General features: G+C 39.8%; 1 protein-coding gene across 2 annotated transcripts; it reads right to left on the bottom strand.

Moving 5' to 3' along the window:
* Positions 1-382: 382 nt before the first annotated feature.
* Positions 383-26,482, bottom strand: Spred (Sprouty-related protein with EVH-1 domain). 2 transcript variants are annotated; one of them, XM_028181806.2, is made up of 12 exons: positions 26,235-26,482; positions 19,385-19,515; positions 16,384-16,478; positions 14,156-14,324; positions 11,211-11,299; positions 10,643-10,763; positions 9,013-9,101; positions 7,500-7,599; positions 6,819-6,906; positions 5,744-5,855; positions 5,118-5,209; positions 383-4,466 (listed from the first exon to the last, which is right to left on the bottom strand). In XM_028181806.2, exons 1-12 carry the CDS (start codon positions 26,252-26,254, stop codon positions 4,157-4,159), a joined length of 1,416 nt encoding a protein of 471 aa, XP_028037607.2. In that variant the 5' UTR covers positions 26,255-26,482; the 3' UTR covers positions 383-4,156. The 2 variants fall into 2 exon arrangements, with proteins under 2 accessions (XP_028037607.2, XP_028037615.2); XM_028181814.2 differs by having other exon boundaries at positions 11,211-11,248; positions 26,235-26,425.

The raw sequence follows: 26,482 nt of genomic DNA, 5'->3' as shown, positions 1-26,482 counted from the left end.
GCTGTCTGTATAGCAATACTTGTCATTAATATATAGCACAGTGGCGCCCCCACATCGAACATCTGCGATGTTACGCACATCCAAAAAGCTAGCCATCCATTTGCAGTCCTTTGGGGATTCCGTAAGCCGGTAACTTCGACAGGTGTACCTTATACCAGACATTCTCGAACACTTTCGAGATACCCAAGCTCACAAGTAAGAGTCTCCCCTAGAAATTTCTTTTAACCTATGATATCAATTGGCCGGTGTCACGTTGCCTCAAAAGTTCTTTCCTCGATTTTTGGACGCCATTGTATCTCCGAATAATAATTATATGTATATATACGTACATTAAACTTACGCGACAAAAAAAAAAACAAGAAATGCCAAATAAAAATCGCCATTGAATACTGAATCAATTTTATTAACTCGACCACACTCAGTTTTGTATTAAAGTCAACTACAGACCGATTGATTATTTATAAGTCTCTTCATATTTCTTTTATAGTTTGTATTCCATTCACACCTTAGATTTAAACATCGACCATAAATACGTATTATTGTATTGAGAAGAAAAAACAAAAAAAAAACATACACGGAGATGTTTCAGACGAAAACGGTTCAAGTTGGGATCAAAAGATGCAACGCTGCTAGCTAATTTTTTAAACTTCGAACCCGAATTGGGTGACGTCTGTCAAATTGACAGTGACGTTTCAAAGACGACTGACGTATGCGCGTTCGATGACACTTTTTTTCGCCGCCACACGATAACTGTGACGACGAAAAACGAAAATACAAAATCGCTCTAGACATTATAAGTGAGCCCGTTCAAATAAGTCAGGGGATTTTGTATTTTATTCCTTTTAACCTAATACTGATTTTTCGATATGAACTTTGAATTGAGCGTGGTACCTTGAGATGTTACGTGAGCCGATTTCGTCGAACGAGAAAGATTTAACGAAATTTGGTCTTTTCATTATATATTTTTTTTTAAATTACAATACTGAATTTACGACTAGACTTCTAATGAGTCTTTGCACCGCGCTGTTTGACTTTGATTTTATTCAATATCACCTCCATTAATATTGATTTGTCGTGAAGCCGACATCAACCTAGTTTTAAATCGGCAATGGCAAAACTGTTAGACCAACTTCAATCCTTTCGGCGATTATCCAATTTGCCTACAGCATTAATTTCGTAACAGCGCTGTACAAAGACACCTAAATTTGAAACAAATTTTACAATGATCTTACCACGCTACCAAACATGTACAAGTGTATTTTTAACACTTTTTTTTTTTTAAATACTATATTCACTAATTTTACTAAACCTCAATTGCTGTTGATCTCATTATAACGAATAATGGAAACGGACAACTACAAATCGATTATGTATTCACAAGTGACATTACAATAAGTTTTTTTTTTTTTAAACATTATTAATATTATTAAAAATTACACAACGACCAATCAAAAAATAGGTAACATTATTACCCGTATCAGAACTATAAAGTTAAATACAAATTAAGATTGTCGTAACTTTGAGTCATGGAATTCTAGTTCGTTATGACGTTTAGACTTGTCAAGCTATGAGTTTTTTTTTTTCAATACATACATACAGCAAGCGTGTTAATTGTCAGAAGTCACGAAATACTAGCTTTAATTTTGTAAAAATATAATCTGCGACAACCCTCGTGTCGCCATGAAGCAGAAACAATTCAGAGATATGTCAAATTTTACTTTACAATTTTAAAACTCGGAATTGCGTTTTAAAATGTTTTTTTTTAAATAGCACAATAAAAATCTCATTGGAATGCAATCATTAACAAACAAGTAACACCATTTCTAATTAGTAAATAAATAATGTAATCTAGATAAATGCAGATGTTGCAAACAAAAAAAAAAATTACATTGCCACATGTCAAAAGACAAAACCACAGATAAAATCAGATCTTAATGTTGCAATAAAAATATAAATAAATAAATAAATCAGATCTTTAAGCCTAAGACTTGAGGTGGGTATTGATTGTGTATTTGTAATGGAAGACTTAAAATTTATGAAAATTATCAGTTATAAATATTGATAAATTAATGGCACTTAAAATCTGACCGTAAATGCAATGGTAGATAAATTCTATTTATGTTGATAAGCAATCGATACTGTCTCGTTCCGTGTACATTATAGCGAGAGAGAATACATTTTATGGATTTTTCATACAGTGATTTGTTTATTCAAGTCTTATCTCAACATAATTTATACAAGGGGACTGTCAAATTGTTAATAATAATGCCGGTGGGATGTAGTATGCAATGATTAGTTATCAAGAAGCCTCATTATAATACAAAATCTTAGTAAATTTATTACTAATTTTATTTATGCACAAATCGTGATGTACGTTGATAACTTCAGAAACTTTGAAGTTTAATTATTAAGTTTATTAAAATAAAAACACAATTATTTGAATACACTTAATTTTAAAGACATTTATATTAATTTTACAAGGTTCCCATGCATTTGCTCAGCTTAAGATTTCACTTGAACTTATTCAAGTTAGCCGAGAAATTGCAGGCTGAAAAAGTCTTATGTCTAACCATGGAGAATTACGAAAGTCTTTGACAAGAATATAATAAATAACCCAATTCAATAATTGGTTAAAAGTATTTTCTTCTTTAAATATTTCATTTATATTAAGCACTCAAGTGTCCGATCACTATGCCAGTGTTGTCGTCACCCAAAAATTGTCCATTCACCACTGGTCACACAGTCTTGAAACATTGATGTAATTTTTTTATTATTATAACTATATAACTATATAAACTTTTAATTTCATCACACTTATTCACACCATTTCTCTTCTATTGAATACAGACACCTATTAAGTTTTTTTAATCAGATTTAATTTTATTATTATCGTTTGGTCAAATGTTTTTACCGTGTTAAATGTGATACGGGAAGTTTTTTAGTATTTTAATAATAATTATTTTTTTAAATTTCGTCGCTACGTACTAGTAATAATTTAACATTTATATAAATTAGTTTTCAACTAACGTTAATATTTAAACACTTGTACGCATCATTAGATGCAATTATATGAATTTTAAAAAAATTAACAAAAGAATGCTGACCGTACAGCTATACTTTGCTTCATATTTACATTTAATTCAATGTCTTCTTCTTTTTTTTTTCAAATAACATTTGTCAATTACATAAAAACGAACATTGTAATCTTTAAAACACTCGCATACAATTGCTCGACCGACGTTTCTGGTAACATTATTCGGTCATATTGTTTTCCTTAACATTTAAATTTTGATATTAATTTAGCTAAACTAACACGAATGACAGGTAATAGCTAGAAAAATGCGGATGTGCGTATTGTGTGATGTACCCAACTATGAAAATTGATTTACATTTAATTTCATCAGTGTGTTTATCTCTTTTCGTTACTTTAAATATATATTTTAAGTATTATGGCAGTATTCTTTTTTAGCACTGAGATCGAATCACGACACCATCTTGCTGTCATCTCACGCATCCTGATGAACATTATATAATTAATTGTAAAAATCTCATTTAAAATTCATTAGTTTGACACAGATCTATTAAATACCATTCCGTGCGCAACGACGTCTTCTTTACTTAATCAGAAGGAAACATATAATTAGTACGACCTGTTTTTATTTTTTTGTTTACACATAGCTTGATCACCTTTATTTTTGCCACACAAACTTTAAGGTGTATATTATATGGAAACGTGGCGTCAAAAAAACGCGTTTTTTTTTTAAAACAAATCAACCTTGCCCGGGTTCTGATGCATAAAAGCAACGATGTCGCCAGTAGCGTCCGATCAAATACTTTATCATTGCAGCCCTTATCAAGTACACGGGCACACAAATGCCGCAATCAATTAACTGTCATTTCTTGGGCATTTAATGGGTGTTTCATTTTCATTATGACTTGCCGATACTATCAGTATCGGGCATGACACCAAAACACTATAAACAGACAGGTTATAACGAAATCAAGTCGACGACGTCACAAGCACTTTGTATCGCACGAAACACTTTCACAAATCGATGAGCCTATTTCTCTTCCACAAAAGCTCCAGGGGGACAATTTCTTCTCATATGTCGTTGAGGTCGACGCTCTCTCGCTCCAAGGTGTAGTCTTACAGACTTCAATTCTCCCTCAACAGCTGCGCCCGCTGGCGTTGACAGTCGATTGGGTCGGGCGGGTTGCGGGCGGGTTCTGTGACGTCACACGCGAGGGTTGGCGGCACGTCGATGACGTCACGGGGGCCGCGTTTGATGAGCGGCGTCGCCTTGTACGCGTCCCGCGCGCGGATGTTGGCGTGTGCGTGGGTGTGTGCGGGCGCGTGCTGTCCGCCCGCCACGTGTGCGGCGCGCGCAGCTCGGTGGAAGCACTTGAGCGGCACGTAGCACCACAGGCACGGGATCAATACGCTCAGGAGTGTGATGCCGAGCCACCTATTTCACAAACAGAGTTATGTAATACAGACTTTTTTTGTATGTCAGTGACAAGTCGTCGCGGCCTAAAGGATAAGACGTCCAGTGCATTCGTGTTGAGCGATGCACCGGTGTTCGAATCCCGCAGGCGGGTACTAATTTTTCTAATGAAATACGTACTCAACAAATGCTCACGATTGACTTCCACGGTGAAGGAATAACATCGTGTAATAAAAATCAAACCCGCAAAATAATAATTTGCGTAATTATTGGTGGTAGGACCTCTTGTGAGTCCGCGCGGGTAGGTACCACCCTGCCTATTTCTGCCGTAAAGCGGTTTGAAGGACGGGGCAGCCCGTGTAACTATACTGAGACCATAGAACTCATATCTCAAGGTGGGTGGCGCATTTACGTTGTGGATGTCTATGGGCTCCAGTAGCCACTTAAAACCAGTTGGCCTGTGAGCTCGGTTTATTGTATATTTTATGCATAATTAAGAAAAAAAAATCATTCTGCACTCCTTCCCTATATTCTATATAAGTGTGGGAAATTTCATAACCCTCCGTACGCCCAATTTTCGTAAACAGGGGTACAAAGTTTTTGCTTCACGTATTAATATATAGATTGATGCACAATGTTACACCGGCCATGTGTTTGGTCATAGTGTATTACCTCAGAACGCATTCTCTGTGCGGTTGTGCGCAGGCGCAGGGTCGAGACGCGTTTTCCCCCTCCGGCTCTGAGATGCAGTGATACACGAAGCACTATAAATAAATTAAAATTCTCTTTAATTACTTCAATACACTATTTCATGGGATTTGTATTTTTTTAATGCTTAGATGGGTGGACGAGCTCACAGCTCACCTGGTGTTAAGTGGTTACTGGAGCCCATAGACATCTACAACGTAAATGCGCCACCCACCTGGAGATATAAGTTCTAAGGTATCAGTATAGTTACAACGACTGTCCCACCCTTCAAACCGAAACGCATTACTGCTTCACGGCAGAAATAGGCAGGGTGGTGGTACCTACGAATACACAAATTTATAATTTCCTTCACATTGCTACAAGAAAAAATAATTCTTGAATGATTTTATAATAGTTTAATTAAAGTATTATTTATTGAAACCATTTCCAATAAGGCCACGTTATGTCGATAGCTCTTCTAAAGTTCAAAGTAAAATAGACAGTGTCATTAATTGTTAATAGCTATAGTTTCCGGTAACCACACCGAGTGTGAATTGAATATATGGGCCGATGAGTTTAATGATGAAGTCAATAAGAAACCCAACCAATACCTGTGCACAAGCGATGCAGGAGACCTTATCGACAAAAGTCCTACAGCAGTCCGGAGCGTATTCACATGAACCAGCTCGGTTAGCATTCTCCAGGTACCACTCGTGACAGTGCCTGGAAAACAAACATTCGATTGAACGTTACAATCACTTTTAGATTCATATTACAATGATTATAGGAAATGTTCATTACAAAAACATTTCTTACATAGTAAGAATTATCTCTACATATGTACTGAAATAATGGATGGATGTAATTATTGTATTGTCATTAGATCTACCCAAATTGGCAAGTTTCATGTTCGTGAGGAAATAAGTAAAATAATAATTAAATACAATATTTTTATGTATCTAAAGTGTCACAATATAAATTATATAAATATATTTTTTTATTTATTGCCAAATTTTCCTTCAAAATGTTATATATATTTTATTGCGCTTGTAGGCAGACGAGCATACGGCCCACCTGATGGTGAGTGGTTACCGTCGCCCGTGGACTTCAGCAATGCCAGGAGCAGAGCCCAGCCGCTGCCTACCGTTAAATATGAGCAAAAGTATGTATTGCACCAGGCAAACCTATGAAGATTTGTATAGATTAAAGTAAAAAGTGTGAAAATTTCAATTAATTTTTTAAGCTATTGCATAGCTTTTATCGCGGAACTTGAGCGCGGCAACCGAATCATGAAATTCCGTAACGAAAAAAACCTTACACTCCTCACTCCGCCTACCATGTAGCTCGCGTTCAACACATTCACACGTTGCGCTTGTGTAGTGTTTGTGAATAAGCGCGTGGCGTGACGTCACACTGTATGCGCATCATGAAAAGTCTGCCATCTCTCTCTCTCGCGGTCTAGCTCATGAGTGTGAAGGGGACAGTTAAGGTTTTGCTTTTATTAATGTTTAATATAGCGTGGTCTTGTTTTATTATTGTTTTAAAATTAAATTATCATTGTCTAATTATAATTGCACAAGTTGATAAAAAATGCTATGCAATAGCTTTACCGCGGCAGTTCCCGAGTGCCACACGTTTGTTTTGTTTAGAATTTTGAGGATATGATGATGTGAATAATTTACTGACTTGCACTTGAGCCTCGCTTGGAACGTTTCAGCTGGTTTCTTGTCAGGCAGCGGAGGCGGACCACTGTACGAACATTTCTTTATGGAACCTAAACACAATTACAATAATATTAACGTAGATGCTTTTTCAAAACGACTTCATGTCCATACTGACAATATCAACACACCGGAGTAACTTCATCTTTGGAAAGAATTACTGAGAACTTTTAATGCGTTTTTTTTAAGTAAACATACATCGACAGGTGAAATGCTATTTGGTGTAAAACGACATTATTGCATTTAAAGTTAAAAATTAGAAAAAATATCATAATGTTCACGACGTTCGGGGCGAGAGAGGGGACGGGGGAAGGCAGCGGGAGGAGGATGCGCCCGCGGCCTTAGATTCGTATGGGTCGACCAGCCGGGTGACACATGTCACTTTTGTTAATATAATGTATTTTACAAGAAATAAAATAAAACTATTAAAATTAACTGCCATGCGTGGTTTCTTCTTCACCATCGTCATGAACGCATAACAAAAAAACTTCTTCTGCTATTTGAATGAATTTAATTGAAGTTCAATTAAAAACATCGAACTGTTGATGCTGATACCAAATAAAGCGCACCTTTGATTACAAAGATACATATCATTTAAACTGAATAGCACATCACGCCTCGATATATTGATTGAAGGGTTTCGAACCTGAATCCCTCTTTAGCAGCGGCGGTTTCGTGTTGGGTGATGACTTCTCGGAGCTGATGATGCCGCCCGGCCCGACTTGAGGGTACGTGTACTCGTGGACCTAGCACGTGCATCAATGAATATTTAAATAGGTACGCTACTATCATGCGATTCGGTTCGAAGGACCAAACCGTGGTACAATGTTATCGACGATAAACCTTCACGTCTTAAAATGAACTGTGAGCTCAACGGCTCGTCTTTTTTTTTATTGCATAGATGAGTCGACGAGTTCACAGCCTACCTGGTGTTAAGTGGTTACTGGAGCCCATGGACATTTACAACGTAAGTGCCGCCACCCACCTTGAGATATGAGTTTTAAGGTCTCAGTAGTTACAACGACTGCCCTGCCCTTCAAACCGAAACGCATTTCTGCTTCACGGCAGAAACAGGCGGGGTGGTGGTACCTACCCGTGCGTACTCACAAGAGGTCCTACCACCAGTAAATACGCAAATTAAAATTTTTGGGGGTTTGATTTTTATTACACGATGTTATTCCTTCACCGTGGAAGTCAATCGTGAACATTTGTTGAGTACGTATTTCATTAGAAAAATTAGTACCCGCCTGCGGGATTCGAACACCGGTGCATCGCTAGACACGAATGCATCTTATCCTTTAGGCCACGACGACTATAATCGTTTAAGGCGATAACGTTTTATTTTGAGGACTTCAATATGATCAGACTACATGACCATTCTCCTGCCCTTCTCCTAGTCACTTGGGGTCGGCGCAACATGTTTTCTCCTTCCATACTCCTCTATCACATGCCATTTCTTCGCTCACTCTCCTCTTACCCATATCGTCATTCACGCAATCCATCCATTTCTTCTTAGGTCTACCTCTTCCTCTATATCCCTCCACAATCATAGTTAGCACTCTCTTACCAATCTCATTGTAATTTCGTCTCATCACATGTCCATACCATCCCAAACGCGCACTTCTCAGCTTCTCTGTAACAGGTGCCACTTTCAGACTTCCTCTAACATATACATTCCGTATTCTATCCATTCTCGCTACATTTGATCAGTCCTAACAAAAAGCCCACAATTTATTTCAGACACTAAAGCAGCGGTGGGGGAGCTTTTTTAATTATTACCCCAAAATATTTTTGTATAAGTTGATACTACTACCCCATGGCGAAGAACAAAAAAAAAACGAAATCGCTTCTTTTTAGCATCTTTCATATTATAGCCCCAAAGATAATTTTGAAAAGAAATATTATATTTTAATTTCGTTTCATTTCGTTTCATAGAGTTTGATATCACAACAATTTTAAAGAAGTTTCACATCAATATATACTTTTTACTCACAAAAGTTTCATTTTTACCCCTGACAATGTCATTTTACCACATTTGGGGTAATTTACCCTGGTTCCCCGACCGCTGCACTAAAGACTCCTTTGCACGTAACAGTAATGACTGATGATTTATGAATGAGTCATTAGGAGTCATTAATGCTCATTAATTTGATACTCACAGTGGACAGGTGCACGTAGTGGCAGCGCTCCGGGTCTTCATCCAGGCCCAATTTATCCTCGTACTGCACTTCATATTGTTTCATTGAATCTAAAATTATATATTGATTTTAATACAGGGAGAATAAGGGAGATTTCGTTTTTAATACGCTTTTATTAGCTTCTGACGTATGTATGTTAGTTTGTAACGGAATCTTTGAACATGATTTTGACTCCCTTCAAAACGTCGGATTATCTCGAAATTTGGTATACTTATTAAGGACCGATGACTGTTCAATATTTTAAAAAATTGAAATTTAACTAAAAAATGAAAAATAAATAATAGTTTAAAAAAACAAAAAAAAAAAACCATTTTAAGGAAAATCCAACTAAAAAATATATATTTTCAGGATATTATCAAAATAACCCTTGTACTCATATCTGTTCATAAAATATTTATAACTACTGATACCAAGCACACCACGCTTTTTTTTACAATAAAATCATTTTTTCTTACACTATTTTTAATTCAAATTTATTAAAATTTATTTTCTATTTTTAGTTGGACTTTCTATAAATGCGTATTTTTTTAGATTTTTTAAACTTGTCGTTTTTTTTTATGTTAGTAGATTCAATTTTGTGGTATAAATTTAAAATAATTAATATCCAACGAAAATAGAAACGTATTCAGGGAAGATTTTTTTTTTAGTACAACCAAAAATTAGTTTAATTAATTTTTTATTGCGATTTGTTCATTTTGTATTGAAGTAATTCAATAAGTTAAAAACACAGTAACAAAAAAAGGCGAATAATAAAAAAATCATAACAAATGTGGCGATTTAGGCTAATTGGTTTAAACGACATTAATTATCTTTGTAATTAAAGGTGCGTTTTATTTCATATTAGCATCAACAGTTCGATGTTTTTTAATTGAACTTCAATTAAGCTTACCCAATTCAAAAAGCTGAAGAAGTTGTTTTTCATATGAAATTTTTAACTCTAAATGGCTCTCCTGTAAAGTTGGAAAAATGTCGCTTCAACCAAAAACCCTTCCTTTCACTCCTAGTTAAGAAATTTTAATAGATACCACTACTGACGCCATCTAGTGGTCGTGATGTAAAATAAAAGAGGGAATTGTGAAAGAATCCTATAGGCCACTTCGTAGGAAGCCTCTAGGAATCAGAGTCACGTGTCAAATACAATTGATATATTACATTAATATGTGAAGCAAAAACTTTGTTACACCTTTTTACGAAAATGGCGCGGAAGGAGGAGTATGAAATTTCCCACACTCATAGAGAATATAGAAGAGGAGTGCTTGAATGTTAATATTTTTTTTTAAATTAAGCATTGAAAATATGTACATGAAATCAATAAAAAAAAACATACACACACTATCTTAAATAGAGTTGATAGACGTGTTGTGAGTCCGCGCGGGTAGGTACCACCATCCTGCCCATTTCTGCCGTGAAGCAGTAATGCGTTTCGGTTTGAAGGGTGGGGCAGCCATTGTAACTATACTGAGACCTTAGAACTCATATCTCAAGGTGGGCGGCGCATTTACGTCGTAGATGTCTATGGGCTCCAGTAACCACTTAACACCAGGTGGGCTGTTAGCTCGTCCAGCAATAAAAAAAAAAGCGTGGCGCTCACCGTGCGTCGGCAGCGTGATGGCGGACAGTATGGGGGTCTGGATGAGGTCGTCGCGGCGGCGCGCGCGGGACGCCGTCGAGTTCTCGCTGCTAGACAACGAGTCCGTGGGCAGGTTCAAACACTGTAACACAGCAAACGGGTTGGTCGCGGCCGTGACGTCACACCGAGCCCCGCAAACGGGTTGGTCGCGGCCGTGACGTCACGTCAGAGCAGACTTCATCCGTATTATCTGGAACCGCTGCCTTCATCGACAGTGCGTTTCCAGAGGTATTTTTTGGCACGTAACATCCGGCTATGGAATGAGCTCTCCTCCACGGTGTTTCCCGAGCGCTAAGACATGTCCTTCTTCAAACGAGGCTTGTGGAGAGTATTAAGCGGTAGGCAGCGGCTTGGCTCTGCCCCTGGCATTGCTGAAGTCCATGGGCGACGGTAACCACTCACCATCAGGTGGGCCGTATGCTTGTCTGCATACAGGGGCAATAAAAAAAAAACCCCGAGCCCAGCAAACGGGTTGGTCGCGGCCGTGACGTCACACCGAACCCTCGTACGTCACGTAGTTCGTACGAACCTCGAATATGTTGTTCTCCTCGTCCTCTTCCTTGGGCTCTGTTTTGTATTTTTTGTATGTGTGCACCGTTGGCCACGCCCCGCCAAAACCTGCAAAGAATACACGGTCGTTAGGTTACATTGGCGTAAAGACGAAAATGCAATTCGAAAAACCAAATAGGCAAATAAGTCTTTTTAGAAACGAGAGTAATGGTTTTTTTTAGCGGACCACTTGTAACCCTTGTGTAATATAGAAGAATCCATCGTTTATTGTAATTAGTGCGAGTTATTTAACGTTCTCGATAGCGTAAAAGTTAACTCGACTTTGGAGTTGGAACAGCGCCCCTAGCGGCAAACGTAAGCAAACGTTTTTAACGAGAACGCTAAAAAGCTCGCATTAAGCACACTGATGTGTCATTCGGTGCTGGAGTGAACTCTTTAAGGTCATGACGTGCTGCTTCCACCAGCGGCTCGTCTATTGGTGATGTCCATGAGCTACTGTGATCACTAACCAACAGATGGGCCATATGCTTGTATCCTCGTGTCACGACCGGGCACCTTGAGATTTAACCTAGTTGGTCATTGTCAATGACATTCACTAATGCCTCACGAGGTAATGATTGGATTCTCGAACTATATAATATTATATTTATTCGCATATTTGGCGTCTAAAGTTTCATAAATGCGTTCTTTCTCTAACCGGTTGTCTGGAGGTGATTGCTTTTAAGATTAAGAACGCCCCTGCACTTTTATTTTTCGCTTAGATTGGTGGACGAGCTCACGACCCACCTGGCTTTAAGTGGTTACCGGAGCCCATAGACATATACAACGTAAATGACGCCACCCACCTCGAGACATGAGTTCTAAGGTCTCAGTTTTTGCAATAGAACGATTGCCCCACCCTTCAAAGCGAAACGCGGCAATCACGGCAGAAATAGGCAGGGTGATATTGTGTTATATTCGTTAATATCGCCATTTCTCTACAATAAAGGTATTGGTTAATTTAAAATTTCGGTATCGCATATCTATACGTTTCCAATGTCACACGAGAAAATCCAAGTTTGACGGCGATAGTGCAACAGTGCTCTAAAGACATTCCTGAGTCAGTTTTTAACCGCCAGATTTGACCAAGTATAATTTCGCAGAGTGAGAGCAATCATTTATGTTGGAGTGAGTCACAGCTTTTATGAGGTCGGTCCATCGTGTTCGAGGTCGTCCGCGAGATCTTTTGTCCTCAACTTTCCCTTGCACTACCAACCGCTCAATGGAATCCTCATTACGAGGACTCCATAGAGCGGTTGAAACTTATATACTTAGTCGAAAAACGTCCTACGTTCTATATCGCGCAAACGAATCTACTTTCAACTTTATTGCTAAGAACTTAAGGTGGTTGAAAACTCACCGTGCCCGTGCAGGAATCCAGTATACGATAGAGAAGCAGAAGAAAACACATTAGATAAATTAGTTCAGCGATTTTATTTTACAAACTCTTGTGGCCGCGGTTTTTTTGTCTTTTTTTTCCCTACCTATGCTGATAACCTTGGAAGGCTATTTCAGCTTCACCCTAACGTGTGTAAGTGAGCTCACGGGGCTCAAACCTGACGACGTTGCTAGCACGAACCCTAGCTAGAGCCGTGCTTCGCAGAATCTACCACCGGATCGGAAACGCGACCCACTAAGAAGATCCGGCAAGAAACTCAGTAGGCTGTGTCTGTGGGTTACTTTACTCGTCGAGCCCTTCGTCGCAAGCGACGGGTTCGTAAAGCTGCAAAAATGACTCTTAAACCAAATAAGCTTTCATCTCTCGATATCATTTCCGAGGTTTCTTCTTTAGTCGACGGTGACCACGAAAACTTATAATAAAGATACGCGAAATTAAACCGTAATAGTGGTCTTGTTAATAATATATCCTAATTTGCAGTTACTCAATACCTTTGCGACCAAAACTGACAATAAAATCTAATTTTCAGGAATTCAAAGTAATAAATTTAGACACAGTGTTGTCAGAATTTAATATTTAAAAGTTTGTGACGACTAAAAAGGCCACTACCAAACATCCAGGTAGAAAGACTTTAACCAATTTGGAGGAATTCGAAAAAGGTAATAATGACAGATGACAGTGACAACAAGGAGAGAGAAAAAAAAAACATGCAAAGGGAGTTTATGAAACTGATCGAGACGTTAATATAAATGTATTTTTCCCCTGCTTATTTGCTGGTAGACTAGGGCTATTTTAGCTACGTTATGGTTCGTAGACGACCTCTTGGGACTCTACCTGAGAGTTTGCTAACCCTGGCCCTAGCAAGAGCAGTGCTTCGCTGAATCCACCACTGGTACGGAATCTCATATAAACACTACATAGATAAGCGTGTTAGATTAAATAAATCCTATATGATAGATAATTGAATTCAAATTAGAATTTTTAAAAGGCAGGCTTTGCTGCAGTTCCGTCATGTACGATGTGAGATGGAAGCTATGTGTTGAGTGTGAAGTTGTGTGAAGAGATTCAATGGTCCAAGTAAAAATATATGTCTAAATAGGATAATCTAGTTTATTCTGAGCTCAGACCCAGAATACCAGTTAGTTAGGTACTGGTGGTAGGACCTCTTGTGAGTCCGCACGGGTAGGTACCACCATCCTGCCTATTTCTGCCGTGAAGCAGTAATGCGTTTCGGTTTGGATGGTAGGGTTGTAATTATACTGAGACCTAAGAACTTATATCTCAAAGTGGGTGGCGCATTTACGTTGTAGATGTTTATGAGCTCCAGTAACCACTTAACGTCAGGTGGGCTGTTAGCTCGTCCACCCATAAATGCATTAAAAAAATAATATAAAAAAATTGTTGTGACAACCCTATTATGACATTTCCCGGTCGTCGCTGATTCGTATCACCAGTAAAACCTTTCAACGTTTCAAAAAGCCAATTTAGCGCGATCCCTAGTTTATGTTTGTGATTAAGCAAATTACCGTCTAAAAGTTCCTCGACCGCGGTCCTGACGCCCTTGTCAAACGCCCTGGCGTCAGCCGCTGTCTGAAACGTCAAGCCGAAGCGCTTCTCATCAGTGAACCAGTGGTGGAACGTCGGCATCACCTTGTTGTACTGGAAGTCCTTCTTGATTGTGCACTCTAGAACGACCTGTGGATGATGGAGAGGAAAATTTTAATTCTACTAAGAAATAAAGAGTCATGGTGAAAAGCGTCATTTGAGGCCGCGCCGATAGGTAACACCGTTCTGCCTATTTCAGCCGCCAAGCAGTAATGCGTTTCGATTTGATAGGTCGAGGACTTAGAAATCGTGTCTTTAAATATGGGCGGCGGCGTTTACGTTGTTGATGTCTATGGACTACAGTACCCGATTAACACCAAGTAGGCCGTAAGTTCGCCCGCTTAAGTTAAACGTTAAAATGAAGTCGTCGTGGCCTAACGGATAAGACGTCCGGTGCATTCGTGTTGAGCGATGCACCGGTGTTCGAATCTCAGGCGGGTACCAATTTTTCTAATGAAATACGTACTCAACAAATGTTCACGCTTGATTTCCACGGTGAAGGAATAACATCGTGTAATAAAAATGAAACCCGCAAAATTATAATTTGCGTAATTACTGGTGGTAGGACCTCTTGTAAGTCCGCACGGGTAGGTACCACCACCCTGCCTATTTCTGCCGTGAAGCAGTAATGCGTTTCGGTTTGAAGGGTGGGGCAGCCGTTGTAACTATACATGAGACCTTAGAACTCATATCTCGAGGTGGGTGACGCACTTACGTCGTACATGTCTATGGGCTCCAGTAACCACTTAACACCAAGTGGGCTGTGAGCTCGTCCACCCATCAAAGCAATAAAAAATAAAAAAAAATAAAAAAATTAAAAGAAGGCGTTTTAAGCACCCACGGATAGACGGGTAGAGCAGAGAAACTTATATGATATTTTAGGTATTTAAAAATCTCAATAACAGTCTAAATGTTTATTATAATAATAGAATTCAAAACATGGAACAAAAAAAAACCGGACTAATTAAAAGAAAAGCACAAAAGAAAGAACAGGAAAAGTCTTTCTCTGTGGCACATTGCGACGCATAATATATCGCACCTTTAGAATTATAGAGACCCAACTCAAAATATGTGTTTTTTTGGAAAACATCGAATAAAGTTTTCAACCCGAAAAGACGTAGAGGCGGGGGACGGAGTGAAAGAGACCGATAGATAAGTTTGTCCCTTTATAAGCTACTTTTGGTCATTTGATTATTAAGTCGCTGAAAAAGGTCGTTCTAGGTAAATTTTTGAATTAAAGTCGAAATCCAGAAATGTCGAAATAGGTCTCTATAATTCTAAAGGTGCGATATTATATTATATTATAACCTTTTTCCTAACCTCTTCCGATTTCCTATCTCATCGTTGATAGCCTTCAGGGACTATTATAGCTAGGTATGGTTTTTTGGGCGAGTTTACGGGGCTCAGCCTGAGATGAACTGTTAACAACAGCCCTAGCAAAAGCAGTGCTTCGTGGAATCTACCACCGGATCGGAATCGGGACCCATTGAGAAGATCCGGCTAGTAACTCAGTGGGCTGTGTCTATGGGTTAATTCGCACGTTGAACTCTTCGTCGTATTCGACGAGAACGGTGACCGGTGGTTGGAGGGCCCAAAAACTTAGATATTTATCGGAGTCTATAGGTACAAAGTCAATGTTCCCTATTTTAACACACCAAGTTTGTTTTGGACGAATGTCCCACTGCTAACTCTACTACTGCGCGGCAAAACTAGACAGGGCGGTGGTGCCTAGCTACAATAGACGCTCCACCATCGGTACCATATGTTGTCAAACGTAACGAGATCTCTCGGAAGCATGTACGTAAATAGTGACCCAAGTGTCTTTTAATGCCAGTCGTCGCACATCGGGCACAACATGGCCGCTAATTAGGCGTAATTTTTCATGGGGTTTTTCATTTGATCAACAACCAAACTATTCCTTAGTCGCAGTCCAATCTCGCGAAAGCCTTAATACAATCATAATTAGCTCGAGTCGGAATAAAACAGACCTTTCCTTTCGGCCCACACGCTTTGTCATCATGCGCGAAATCCATAATGAGCGATTTCGGTACAAATTCGAAAACCAACGGTGAGATGATGGCGGCGTCTCGCTCGCACGCCGCCCCGGACACTAATGCGAGAACGGGACGAGATAACTGTCAATACGTACCATATTATCGCTGATACGCTTTCCGTGTATATAATACTCGTGCGTGGGAGCGCTAGTCGAGGATGACGTTGCCTCTCCATTACCGTCGCCCGTTCCTGCGGAGAAAATTATTTTCAGCCTTTTGTTGTAACGTATAAGTGCGTCATTTGATTGACAGGTAGTATCGTAGGTTTCGCTTTCCTCTGCCTGCCGAGGAGTAGGCGATGTTTGAGTAGGTGTCTAAGTATAAATTTTTTTTTTCTACGTTTGTATTTCGATACTACGAAATGTATTATTATACTCGTTTTATCGGTATTACGTTTTGATGTATGTTAAATAATAATATGTTTGTGCGTAATCAAAGTTCTTGGAAGACGATTTGTGTTGTTCTGTTATTATGTTTTTACCATCGCACCGCCCGCCACCGGAGTAGAGTTCATCCATACTACCTGGAGCCACTGCGGTCATCCACAGTGCGTTTCCAGAGGTCTTTTTTGCCACGTACCATCCGGCTATGGAATGAGCTTCCCTCCACGGTGTTTCCCGAGCGCTTTGACATGTCCTTCTTCAAACGAGGCTTGTGGAGAGTATTAAACGGTAGGCAGCGGCTTGGCTCTGCCCCTGGCATTGCTGAAGTCCATGGGCGACGGTAACCACTCAACATCAGGTGGGCCGTATGCTCGTCTGCCTACAAGGGCAATAAAATAAAAAATAAAAAAATGTAATAAATTTTACCCGAAATTACAATTACGTAGAAGGTGAAAACGTTTTTGAATAATAAAAGCCTTCCTCGATAAATTGGCAATCTAATAAAGAAATAATTTTTCAAATCGGATCAGTAGTTCCTGAGATTAGCGCGTTCAAGCAAACAAACAAACCCTTCATCTTCATAATATCTATACTAATATATAAATCTACAGTGGTTTTTACGGATGTTCCGTTATAACTACTGAACCGTGCATCCGATTGACTTGAAACTTGGTATCCATGTAGAAAATACATGTACTTAATGGACAGGCTAATATTTATATGAGTATTGGACTCCCTACACCAGTTTCGGGGGTGTTAAAGATGAGAATCTTTGTGGGGGTGAGAAATAATAATGTTAATTTTAAATGCCCAGCGAAGCGGACGGGTACAGCTAGTAAACTTATAGATGTATGGTGCTTTGTTATGCGGAGGTCAGAGAACGGGCCTGTATGTGCAACACGAAAGTCTATCGAATTCGTAATGTAAATGTATCGAGTCCTCGATACGAAAACGGATCATTACATTAGAATTAGATGGTAATACTCGATAGCCAGCCTTCGAGATTTACGTTACCGTGTGTCAAAACAACTTTTGTACCCACGCGCCCACTGAGTTTCTCGCCGGATCTTCTCAGTGGGTCGCGTTTCCGATCCGGTGGTAGATTCTGCGAAGCACGGCTCTTGCTAGGGTTCGTGTTAGCAACGTCATCAGGTTTGAGCCCGTGAGCTCACCTACTAGCTAAGGCTACGCTGATATAGCCTCTCAAGGCTATCAGCTTAAGTAGGGAAAAAAAAACAAAAAAACCCTCGAGCCCTAAACACGTCATTACGGATCCTCCCGATCCATAACGGTGCTTTTAAGTACCACAAACACCGGTCACCGTCCTCGCCGAACCCGTCGCTTCCGACGAAGGGCTCGACGAGTACACTAACCCATAGACACGGCCCACTGACTTTCTCGCCGGATCTTCTCAGTGGGTCGCGTTTCAAATCCTGTGGTAGATTCTGCGAAGCACTGCTCTTGCTAGGGCCAGTGTTAACAACGCTTTCGGCTTGAGCGCCGTGAGCTCACCTACACGTCAAGAAACTGAAATAGCCTCTTAAGGCTATCAGCATAGGTAGGAACAAAAAAGTGCTCTCGATTATGAGTATAAGTTTCGAGTTTCTAGAACATAAGGATTCGATTGCGAAACGAAATTAAGTAAATTCATTCGTGCTGCCAAAGTTAATTCTTTTTACGGACCCCTACGGACGTAAAATTCTTTTTACGGACGGTAGGGGGCGCTGTTTAAATCCTACACGCATTTTTTGTCGATAACGATACGAATCCTTTTTTTTTGTTTTATTTTTAATGCTTAGATGTGTGGACGAGCTCACAGCCCACCTAGTATTAAGTGGTTATTGGATCCCATAGACATCTACGACGTAAATGCGCCACCCACCTTGAGATATCAGTTCTAAAGTCTCAGTATAGTTACAACGGCTGCCCCACCTTTCAAACCGAAACGCATTACTGCTTCACGGCAGAAATAGGCGGGGTGGTGGTACCTACCCGTGCGGACTCACAACAGGTCCTACCACCAGCAGACTCTGAACGCCGCCGTTCGCTTGAGACATGAGGTCTACATCTCAACTGAATAACGGCTGTCCAACATGCAAACAGGGATGCATACGACTGCTCTACGTCAGATATCCCAACGCAGAATCGTGGAGATGAATGAAAAAAAAAAAAAGACTATGAGCAAACTAGCCGTACTCGCCCGCTTCGCTGGGCATTTAAACATTAACATAACATTATTATTTACTGTCATTATTATTAAGGAGTCCAACACTCATATAAATACTAGCCTATCCATTAAGCACATGTATTTTCTACACGGATACCAAGTTTCAAGTCAATCGGATGTATGGTTCAGTAGTTATAACGGAACATCCGTAAAAACCACTGTAGATTTATATATTAGTTATATTATAATGAATTGCTGTTCGTTAGTCTCGCTAAAACTCGAGAACGGCTGGACCGATTTGGCTAATTTTGGTCTTGAATTATTTGTGGGAATCCAGGGAAGGTTTAAAAGGTAGATAAATATGAAAATGCTCGGAATTAAATAAAAATAACAATTTTGTTTTCCCTTTGATGTGTCCCCCATCAGACAGATTCCTTTTGTTTGTTTTAAGTTTATTTTATACAAAAGTTTAGGTATTTTATTTATCGATTGAGGCACTACGAAGTCTGCCGGGTCAGCTAGTATTAGTATAGATTAACCAGGTACCTGTAGCTCTCGGCTGATGCGCAGGTCGTTTTCCCACCATCACGTCCGCCAGCCCACCGCCACCCAGCGCCATCCAGCCCCCTGTGCCTTCGTCGCGGCACATTACTTGTGCTCGCACGCGGACCAAGTCACTGGGACACGAAATTTAAAATATTCATCAATATCATCATCGCCATCACATCAGTCTTCCACTGCGGGTCATTGGCCTCGTCTAAACCACACCACCTGAGCCCAATCTTCGGTTCTTATCATCATGCCGGCCACCCTTCGAAGGTCATCATAACTCCATATTATATGTACAAATATTGACAAGGAGAAAACGTTTAAACATCGTTCTCTGATTTGTTAGATAGATGGACAAGCTCACAGCCCACATTGTATTAAGTGGTTACTGGAGCCCATAGACAAAGGTCTCAAGTACAGTTACAACGACTGCCCCACCCTTCAAACCGAAACGCATTACCGCTTCACGGCAGAAATAGGCAGAGTGATGGTACCTACCCGTGCGGACTCACAAGAGGTCCTACCGCCAGTTATTTAGATATTTGGCTTTAGCTAATTATTGTTTTATTGGAAAGTTGTTTTTCTTTTTTCTTAAACTTAAATAATAAAACATAAAGAGGCAATCAGAATTAATTTTAAGGCATCAGTGGTTAAAGTCGAATTTCGATCCGAGAAATAAAGTAGTAGGTACTTATTAGACAATTGTGTTGGTAGTTAAGAAACACCAACTAAACTAAGTTTAACTTAGAGCTGTTGATAGAAAAATATAGCTATAGCACCACTCTTGAGGTGTATAGTGGGATTTTAAGAAACTCCACATTTTAACAATAACATAATGCACTTTTAGATGAAAGTCGATTGCATGCAGCAGAGATGCGAATGTTGCGATGGACGTGTGGAGTAACGAGAATCGATAGAATACGAAATGAATATACTGAGAAAGATTACACTTGAGAATTAGTAAACCACTTTGGATTGCACTAACTACTACGTGTCAACTATTGTTCCCTGGCAATGTGCGCGACATGAGAACCCTCTCATCGTAGCCGCTGGAAACTACATACTCGACCCAGTAGACCGAATGGTAAACCGTCGACGTCGCTCAAAGCACGTCATTACGGATCCTCCTAATCCATTAACGGTGCTTTTAGGCACCACAAGCACCGGTCACCGTCCTCGTCGAACCCGTCGCTTGCGACGAAGGGCTCGACGAGCGAACTAACCCATAGACACAGCCCACTGAGTTTCTCGCCGGATCTTCTCAGTGGGTAGCGTTTCCGATCCGGTGGTAGATTCTGCGAAGCACTGCTCTTGCTAGGGTCAGTGTTAGCAACTCTCCGGTTGAGCCCCGCGAGCTCACCTACAAACGTTAGGTCGAAGCTGAAATAGCCTCTCAAGGCTATCAGCATAGGTGGGACAAAAAAAAAGGCAACGTGCGATGAGAGGCTGTGGCTTTGTAGTACATTGCGGACTAACGAAATACAACGTAGACTAATTGGCTTACTTGAACAATTACCCATACGCTATTAGGTCATTTCCTTCTAGTGACAAGCGCATCGGATCAATGTTGATAAGCCCATCTACATATTAATACGTGAAGCAAACACTTTGTACCCATTTTTACGGAAATTGCGCGGATGGAGGAGTATGAAATTTCCCACACTTGTAGAGAATATAGAGGAGTGCAGAATGCTATTTTTTTTAAGCATTAGTAATACATTAAACAATAATAAAAGCATTACACACACTACCACATATTTGACACACACAAACACAACAAATAATTTATACTCTTTGTTTACTTTCAAACTTTTGTTATTGCTTAAAGTCTGTGGTCTAATTGAGAACAGGTTAATACTGTTTGTCTTTATTAATATTTGTCTAAAGTGTATGTAGTCTTGGCGAAATCTGTGATTAAACAAGTATAAATAGTCTTTCACCATAGAATCATAATAGTGTACAAACTTATAATTTTAATTAATTATAGGCGAATTTCGACTACCGGGGGATCACTGGTTCTGATAAACTCTTGACAAAGACCGATGCCTCCGAAACATAACGCGTAGCTGTCACAAGTCATGCTGATTTGCGATCTACAGATAGGGGTGGGAAAGGATGACCCTTGGGACAGTAAAAAATAATATAATAAGTAGTATATATTGGCAGTCTTATGCCATAAGTTGCAAAAGTCGGCGACTAATGTTCAAGACGTTATTATGTTTACTAGTGGTCCCTCTATAGTCGAAATTTATTTAACATTATCAAGGTTCTATTGTCAAAGACTAGTTATCATACTTCTATAATCACAGATTTCGCCAAGACTATACTATAGACAAATATTAATAAAGATAAACAATATTAATCTATTCTCATTTTGACCACAGATTTTAATGCAATGACAAAAGTTTTTGGTCAGGAGGAAATCGCCGGACTTCCGCCCTCCCCTGGGGATGAAGGGCGGGGCATGTCGGAGTCGAACTGACTAAAACCTCCTGTCGCTCAACAACCCGCGTCCGAACCTCGCATGAGACAGAACCCATGAAAAGGCAAAGGGGGGAAAGTGAAGCGTTTAGTGCGGAGCACATCTCTCCCATCACCCTCCCCCTCGGGACGCCGGACTGGCGGTCGTCGGCGCCACGACCACCAGCCCTCTCGGTCGGCAGGCTATCCGGAGCCCGCCTAGATGACGCCGGTTAGAATGGGTTATCCTACGGAATACCCCGCTGGGTCAGAACCAGCGTGGGTCGAGGATAGCCGGCCTTCCATCACCCGGATGCTCTTGCGTAAAACGCGTGCAGAGCAGCTTGCACGTCGTCTTCTTAGGCCCCCTTCGCCGGTCCCCAGACCGACATGTGAAGGGGACCCGAAACCCTTAGAGGGCCAGGGCTTGGGCGAGATCCGCCTCCCTGGCCCCCGCCCGACGGCGGCGGGCTTGCGCGTCTCTCACGCGCCCCGCCGCCTCCTTCTGCGAGATGGTGCACTCGCAGAAGTCGAGCATCGCCTTCCACGACTCGTCGTCGCCGAGCATCGATGCCACAACACTCGGCAACGACAAGTCGTTTCCTATTTTTGCGACGAGGACACGGCGCCACCCCTCCCATGCGGGGCAGGCGACGAGCGTATGCTCTGCCGTGTCCAAGTCGCAACCACAATGGTGGCACTCTGCCGTCGGCTCGGCTGTGATCCGGTGCAGGAACTCACCGAAGCAACCATGCCCAGTGAGCACCTGCGTGAGCCGGAAAGTGAGGCGTCCTCTGTCACGATTCACCCAATCCACAAGGACCGGGCGAATCGCCTCGACGGTCCTACGACCAGCCGAAGGATCAGCCAGCCGTCTGGACCATGACAAAAGTTTGACAGTAAATAAAGGGTATTTATATATCTGTGTGTGTCAAATACATGGTAGCGTGTGTAATGTTTTTTTTATTGATTTATTGTATTTTTTATGCATAATTTTAAAAAAAATATTAGCATTCTGCACTCCTTCTCTATATTCTCTATAAGTGTGGGAAATTTCATACTCCTCCGTTCGCGCAATTTGCGTAAAAAGGGGTACTAAGTTTTTGCTTCACGTATTAATATTATGTATATCTTTTTCTGCTTATACGTTCCGTATACTTATCTAGATCACGGCCCTGAAACTGCGATACTCTAAGACAAATATTTTTTTTGTATGGAAACTATCGACATCTTGTAACGGATGCCCCTAAACTTATATGTTCTTACAGTGAAGGCATTTAATTATTGTACAACTAGACACAGAAAATAAAAAAAAATAGAAATCATACAGTCTCTTTATTTGTTATAGACAGCTGATTAGATTTTATCAATTTATGGTTTCTAAAAATTTACAAAATCATTCATTAAAAATAAAATATAGGATAGTTAATATGTTACTGCCATCTACAGGAGCAATGAGAAACTAATCGAAGCGAAGCCATCTAGTCGCCGACGCCCGTAAACATTTTTGTTGAGTACTTCAGTTGCTAATCTATAACTTTGTGTATTATCTATGAGTGTCACAATATAACGGGTTTTAAATAACGTAGGCAAATAAATGCAAATTTATTTGAAATAGGCACTCACATACATACACCTACACCTATTCACCAAAATACAATTGTGTTAAAAAAAAAAACTTTAAAAAAAATCTAAATATGCTTAAATATTGGTTACATCTGAGCCCTGTGATCTACCAGAACAGATGGGCATCATCAGGTCACGTCAGGTTGGTAGTCAATTTTTCCCGCGTAGCAGTACTTAATGCGTTTTTATTTTTTTTATTGCTTAGATGGGTGGACGAACTCACAGCCCACCTGGTGTTAAGGGGTTACTGGAGCTCATAGGCATATATGACGTAAATGCGCCACCCAATTTGAGATATAAGTTCTAAGGTCTCAAGTATAGTTACAACGGCTGCCCCACCCGTCAAACCGAAACGCACTACTGCTTCACGACAGAAATAGGCAGGGTGGTGGTACCTACATGTGCGGACGCAGAAGAGGCCCTACCACCAGTAATCAAAAGAGGTCCAACCACAAGTAATCACAAGAGGTCCTACCACCAGTAATCATGCGTTGCAGTTTGGTAAACACCAATGATTGAGTAAGCGTAAAATGGGACTGCAGTTTTTTTTTTTAATAAAGAGCTTACTTGTCTTCCGCCTATTCTGCTGAAAAGCAATTTGTGCCTACAGCCTCAAGTCCCAAGGTGGTGGAATACACGTTGTGTCCTCTATAGGCTTCAGTAACTACTTTGTATAGTCAAACACCAGTGAGATGTTGGTACCATATAACAAGACCTACTATCAGTAAATTTTTTGTTATAATTATTAGATCTTCTAATTAAAGATTTATTATAAAAGAAAAGAACATAATATTCCTAAACAACCTAAAAGTACATGTTATTATCCGTAACATGCCTTGTCAGAAGTAATCATCAGAATCAAGAATCAATAAATTATCAGTAAGTCAAACACTTAACATCAGGTGTGATTTAGTTTACTTGGATGTCTATTAAATGCAAAAATGTTGGTGTTAGCTGACGTACATAATGTTCAATAGACTAAAAACTTAAATTTTTCAAAAACCTACATATAGAAAGTGTAGTGTTTCTTTATATTTGAGGGCTTGCAAATATTTAGTTGACTCTTCCAACATTTAGCAAGATTGTTTGGAGGTGTAACCTTATATTATTGTATCGGCTGAGTATTGCCAAGATGTGTATTCTTGTGTTGTGTTCAATATCAACCACTCACGCACACAATGACTTAACCTTCTGCAGACTTTTTAAATTGTTTAGTATTTTGGATCATTTGGTAAGCAGACCCTGGCACAAAACCAGGAAATACTAGGAAGAAGAAGAAGAGGAAAACTAAGAATAAGATTTTTAAAGTAATTTGGGTGTGAGGATCTGAAGTATGATCCAATTTTGGAAAAGGAATCTTTGGCCTGAAATTGTTTGGGAATCTCTGTTGTAGATTGGAATAATTTGTGTTTTTAATTATGATAAAAACACAAAATAAATTGTTACAATGTCCACAGGAACCATGGTGGGAATACTTCCATTGACATCTCAGGTTGACGGCTGTGTTAAACAATGCCACCATAGTTCTCTAAGTCTGCTATAAGAATATCCATTCATCATTTCATTCAGATTATATACATGGGAATGAATAGATTATCTTGAAAATAGAAGATACCTATTTGTTTCAATTGCATAACTGTATGCACCTGAATTACAGTTCAGGTTTTTTAAATAAGAAGTTCTTAATATCAGTACCTAGATGAAGTAGGTGTTCAAAGATATCATAAGATGTTTCTGCTGTTCATCATCAGATTTAATACTCAATCACAGTTACAACAACAACTGTATTACCCTTTAATTATTTAATTAGTAATGCAGGTAGGTGTACTTTGTAGCAGAAATAGGCAGATGATGTTACCCAAATATGTTGGCATTCCATATGCTCTACATGTACAAGTCAATAAGAGCCAAAAAACTCAAATTTAGCTACTCAATTATTTATTTACTCAAAACTTTAAATGGAGACCAAAAATAGCAATAATTAGAAGCCATCATTTTTACTATCTATCTATCTAGCTCTTAGGTTTGATTTTTATTATAGTTTTGTATTCTTTAAGTTTTAAAAACAAAATGTATTTTATTTTTCATTCTCAAGAAAAATAAAATCATGGTTTGAAAGGCACATAATATATTATCATGAACTACTACATTGGTACAGGTGTAGAATACTGAAATATGGTACACTCTTAATTCAATATCTTCAACATGTTAATCTTTCGTTCTTTAAGGCTAATGTTAATAATGTAAACTAAAAACAATGAACGATCAATTAAACATTATGCAAATTATCCATTGTGAATCTCAACAAGATCTACGACAATTTCTGCGAGGCCAATGGATATTGTTATTTGGTCAAAGTTTGCGCGAATCCTTACGCATGGAAGCTACTGCAATCAAATTTCATTGAAACAGCTAGCTTGAATCGGAATAGCTTCAAATGACCCCGTAAGCAGTCGCCAACTTTATTGTGAATGAACGTCTACTCATTGATTATACCTATACACAGGGACACAGGGTTGACCTAAGGGCGGCGGTCGTCACTAACATGTATGCACATTGAAGCGCTGTTCACCACGTAAACGCAGTTAGGCCTGTCATTTAGACTCAGAAAAGGTAAGTTCAGTTTCAAAACAAGATCAAAACACATTAATAAAATCCCTAGCTATGAAAAATGGCCGGGGTAAGGCCCTACCTAGCTGAGAGAGCTGAGACAGGGCGAAGTACGGAATACGAAAAATCAGTCATTCCGGGGTTTACTTACTTTTCAGATGCCTCGGTCATGATTCGACACGTCGAATATCCTAATTTGTAGTCGCCACTTCACAGATTTCACCATTTTTATGACATAAATACATCAGATTCACTTTAGAACCGTTCTTATTTCGGCCCTATTTCGGGCCACAGTGCGCTTGCGTCAAATACAATTCGTCCGGGCGGGTTTCAATGAATAGCGGCGAGTTCGCGCGACAGGTGGCGCGCTCGTCGGACGCAACTACGCAAGCCCGAACC

Source organism: Bombyx mandarina, chromosome 24, assembly GCF_030267445.1.
Source record: "Bombyx mandarina strain Sakado chromosome 24, ASM3026744v2".
NCBI classification, from domain to species: Eukaryota; Metazoa; Arthropoda; class Insecta; order Lepidoptera; family Bombycidae; genus Bombyx; species Bombyx mandarina.
This window is presented reverse-complemented; position numbering and strand designations above follow the sequence as displayed.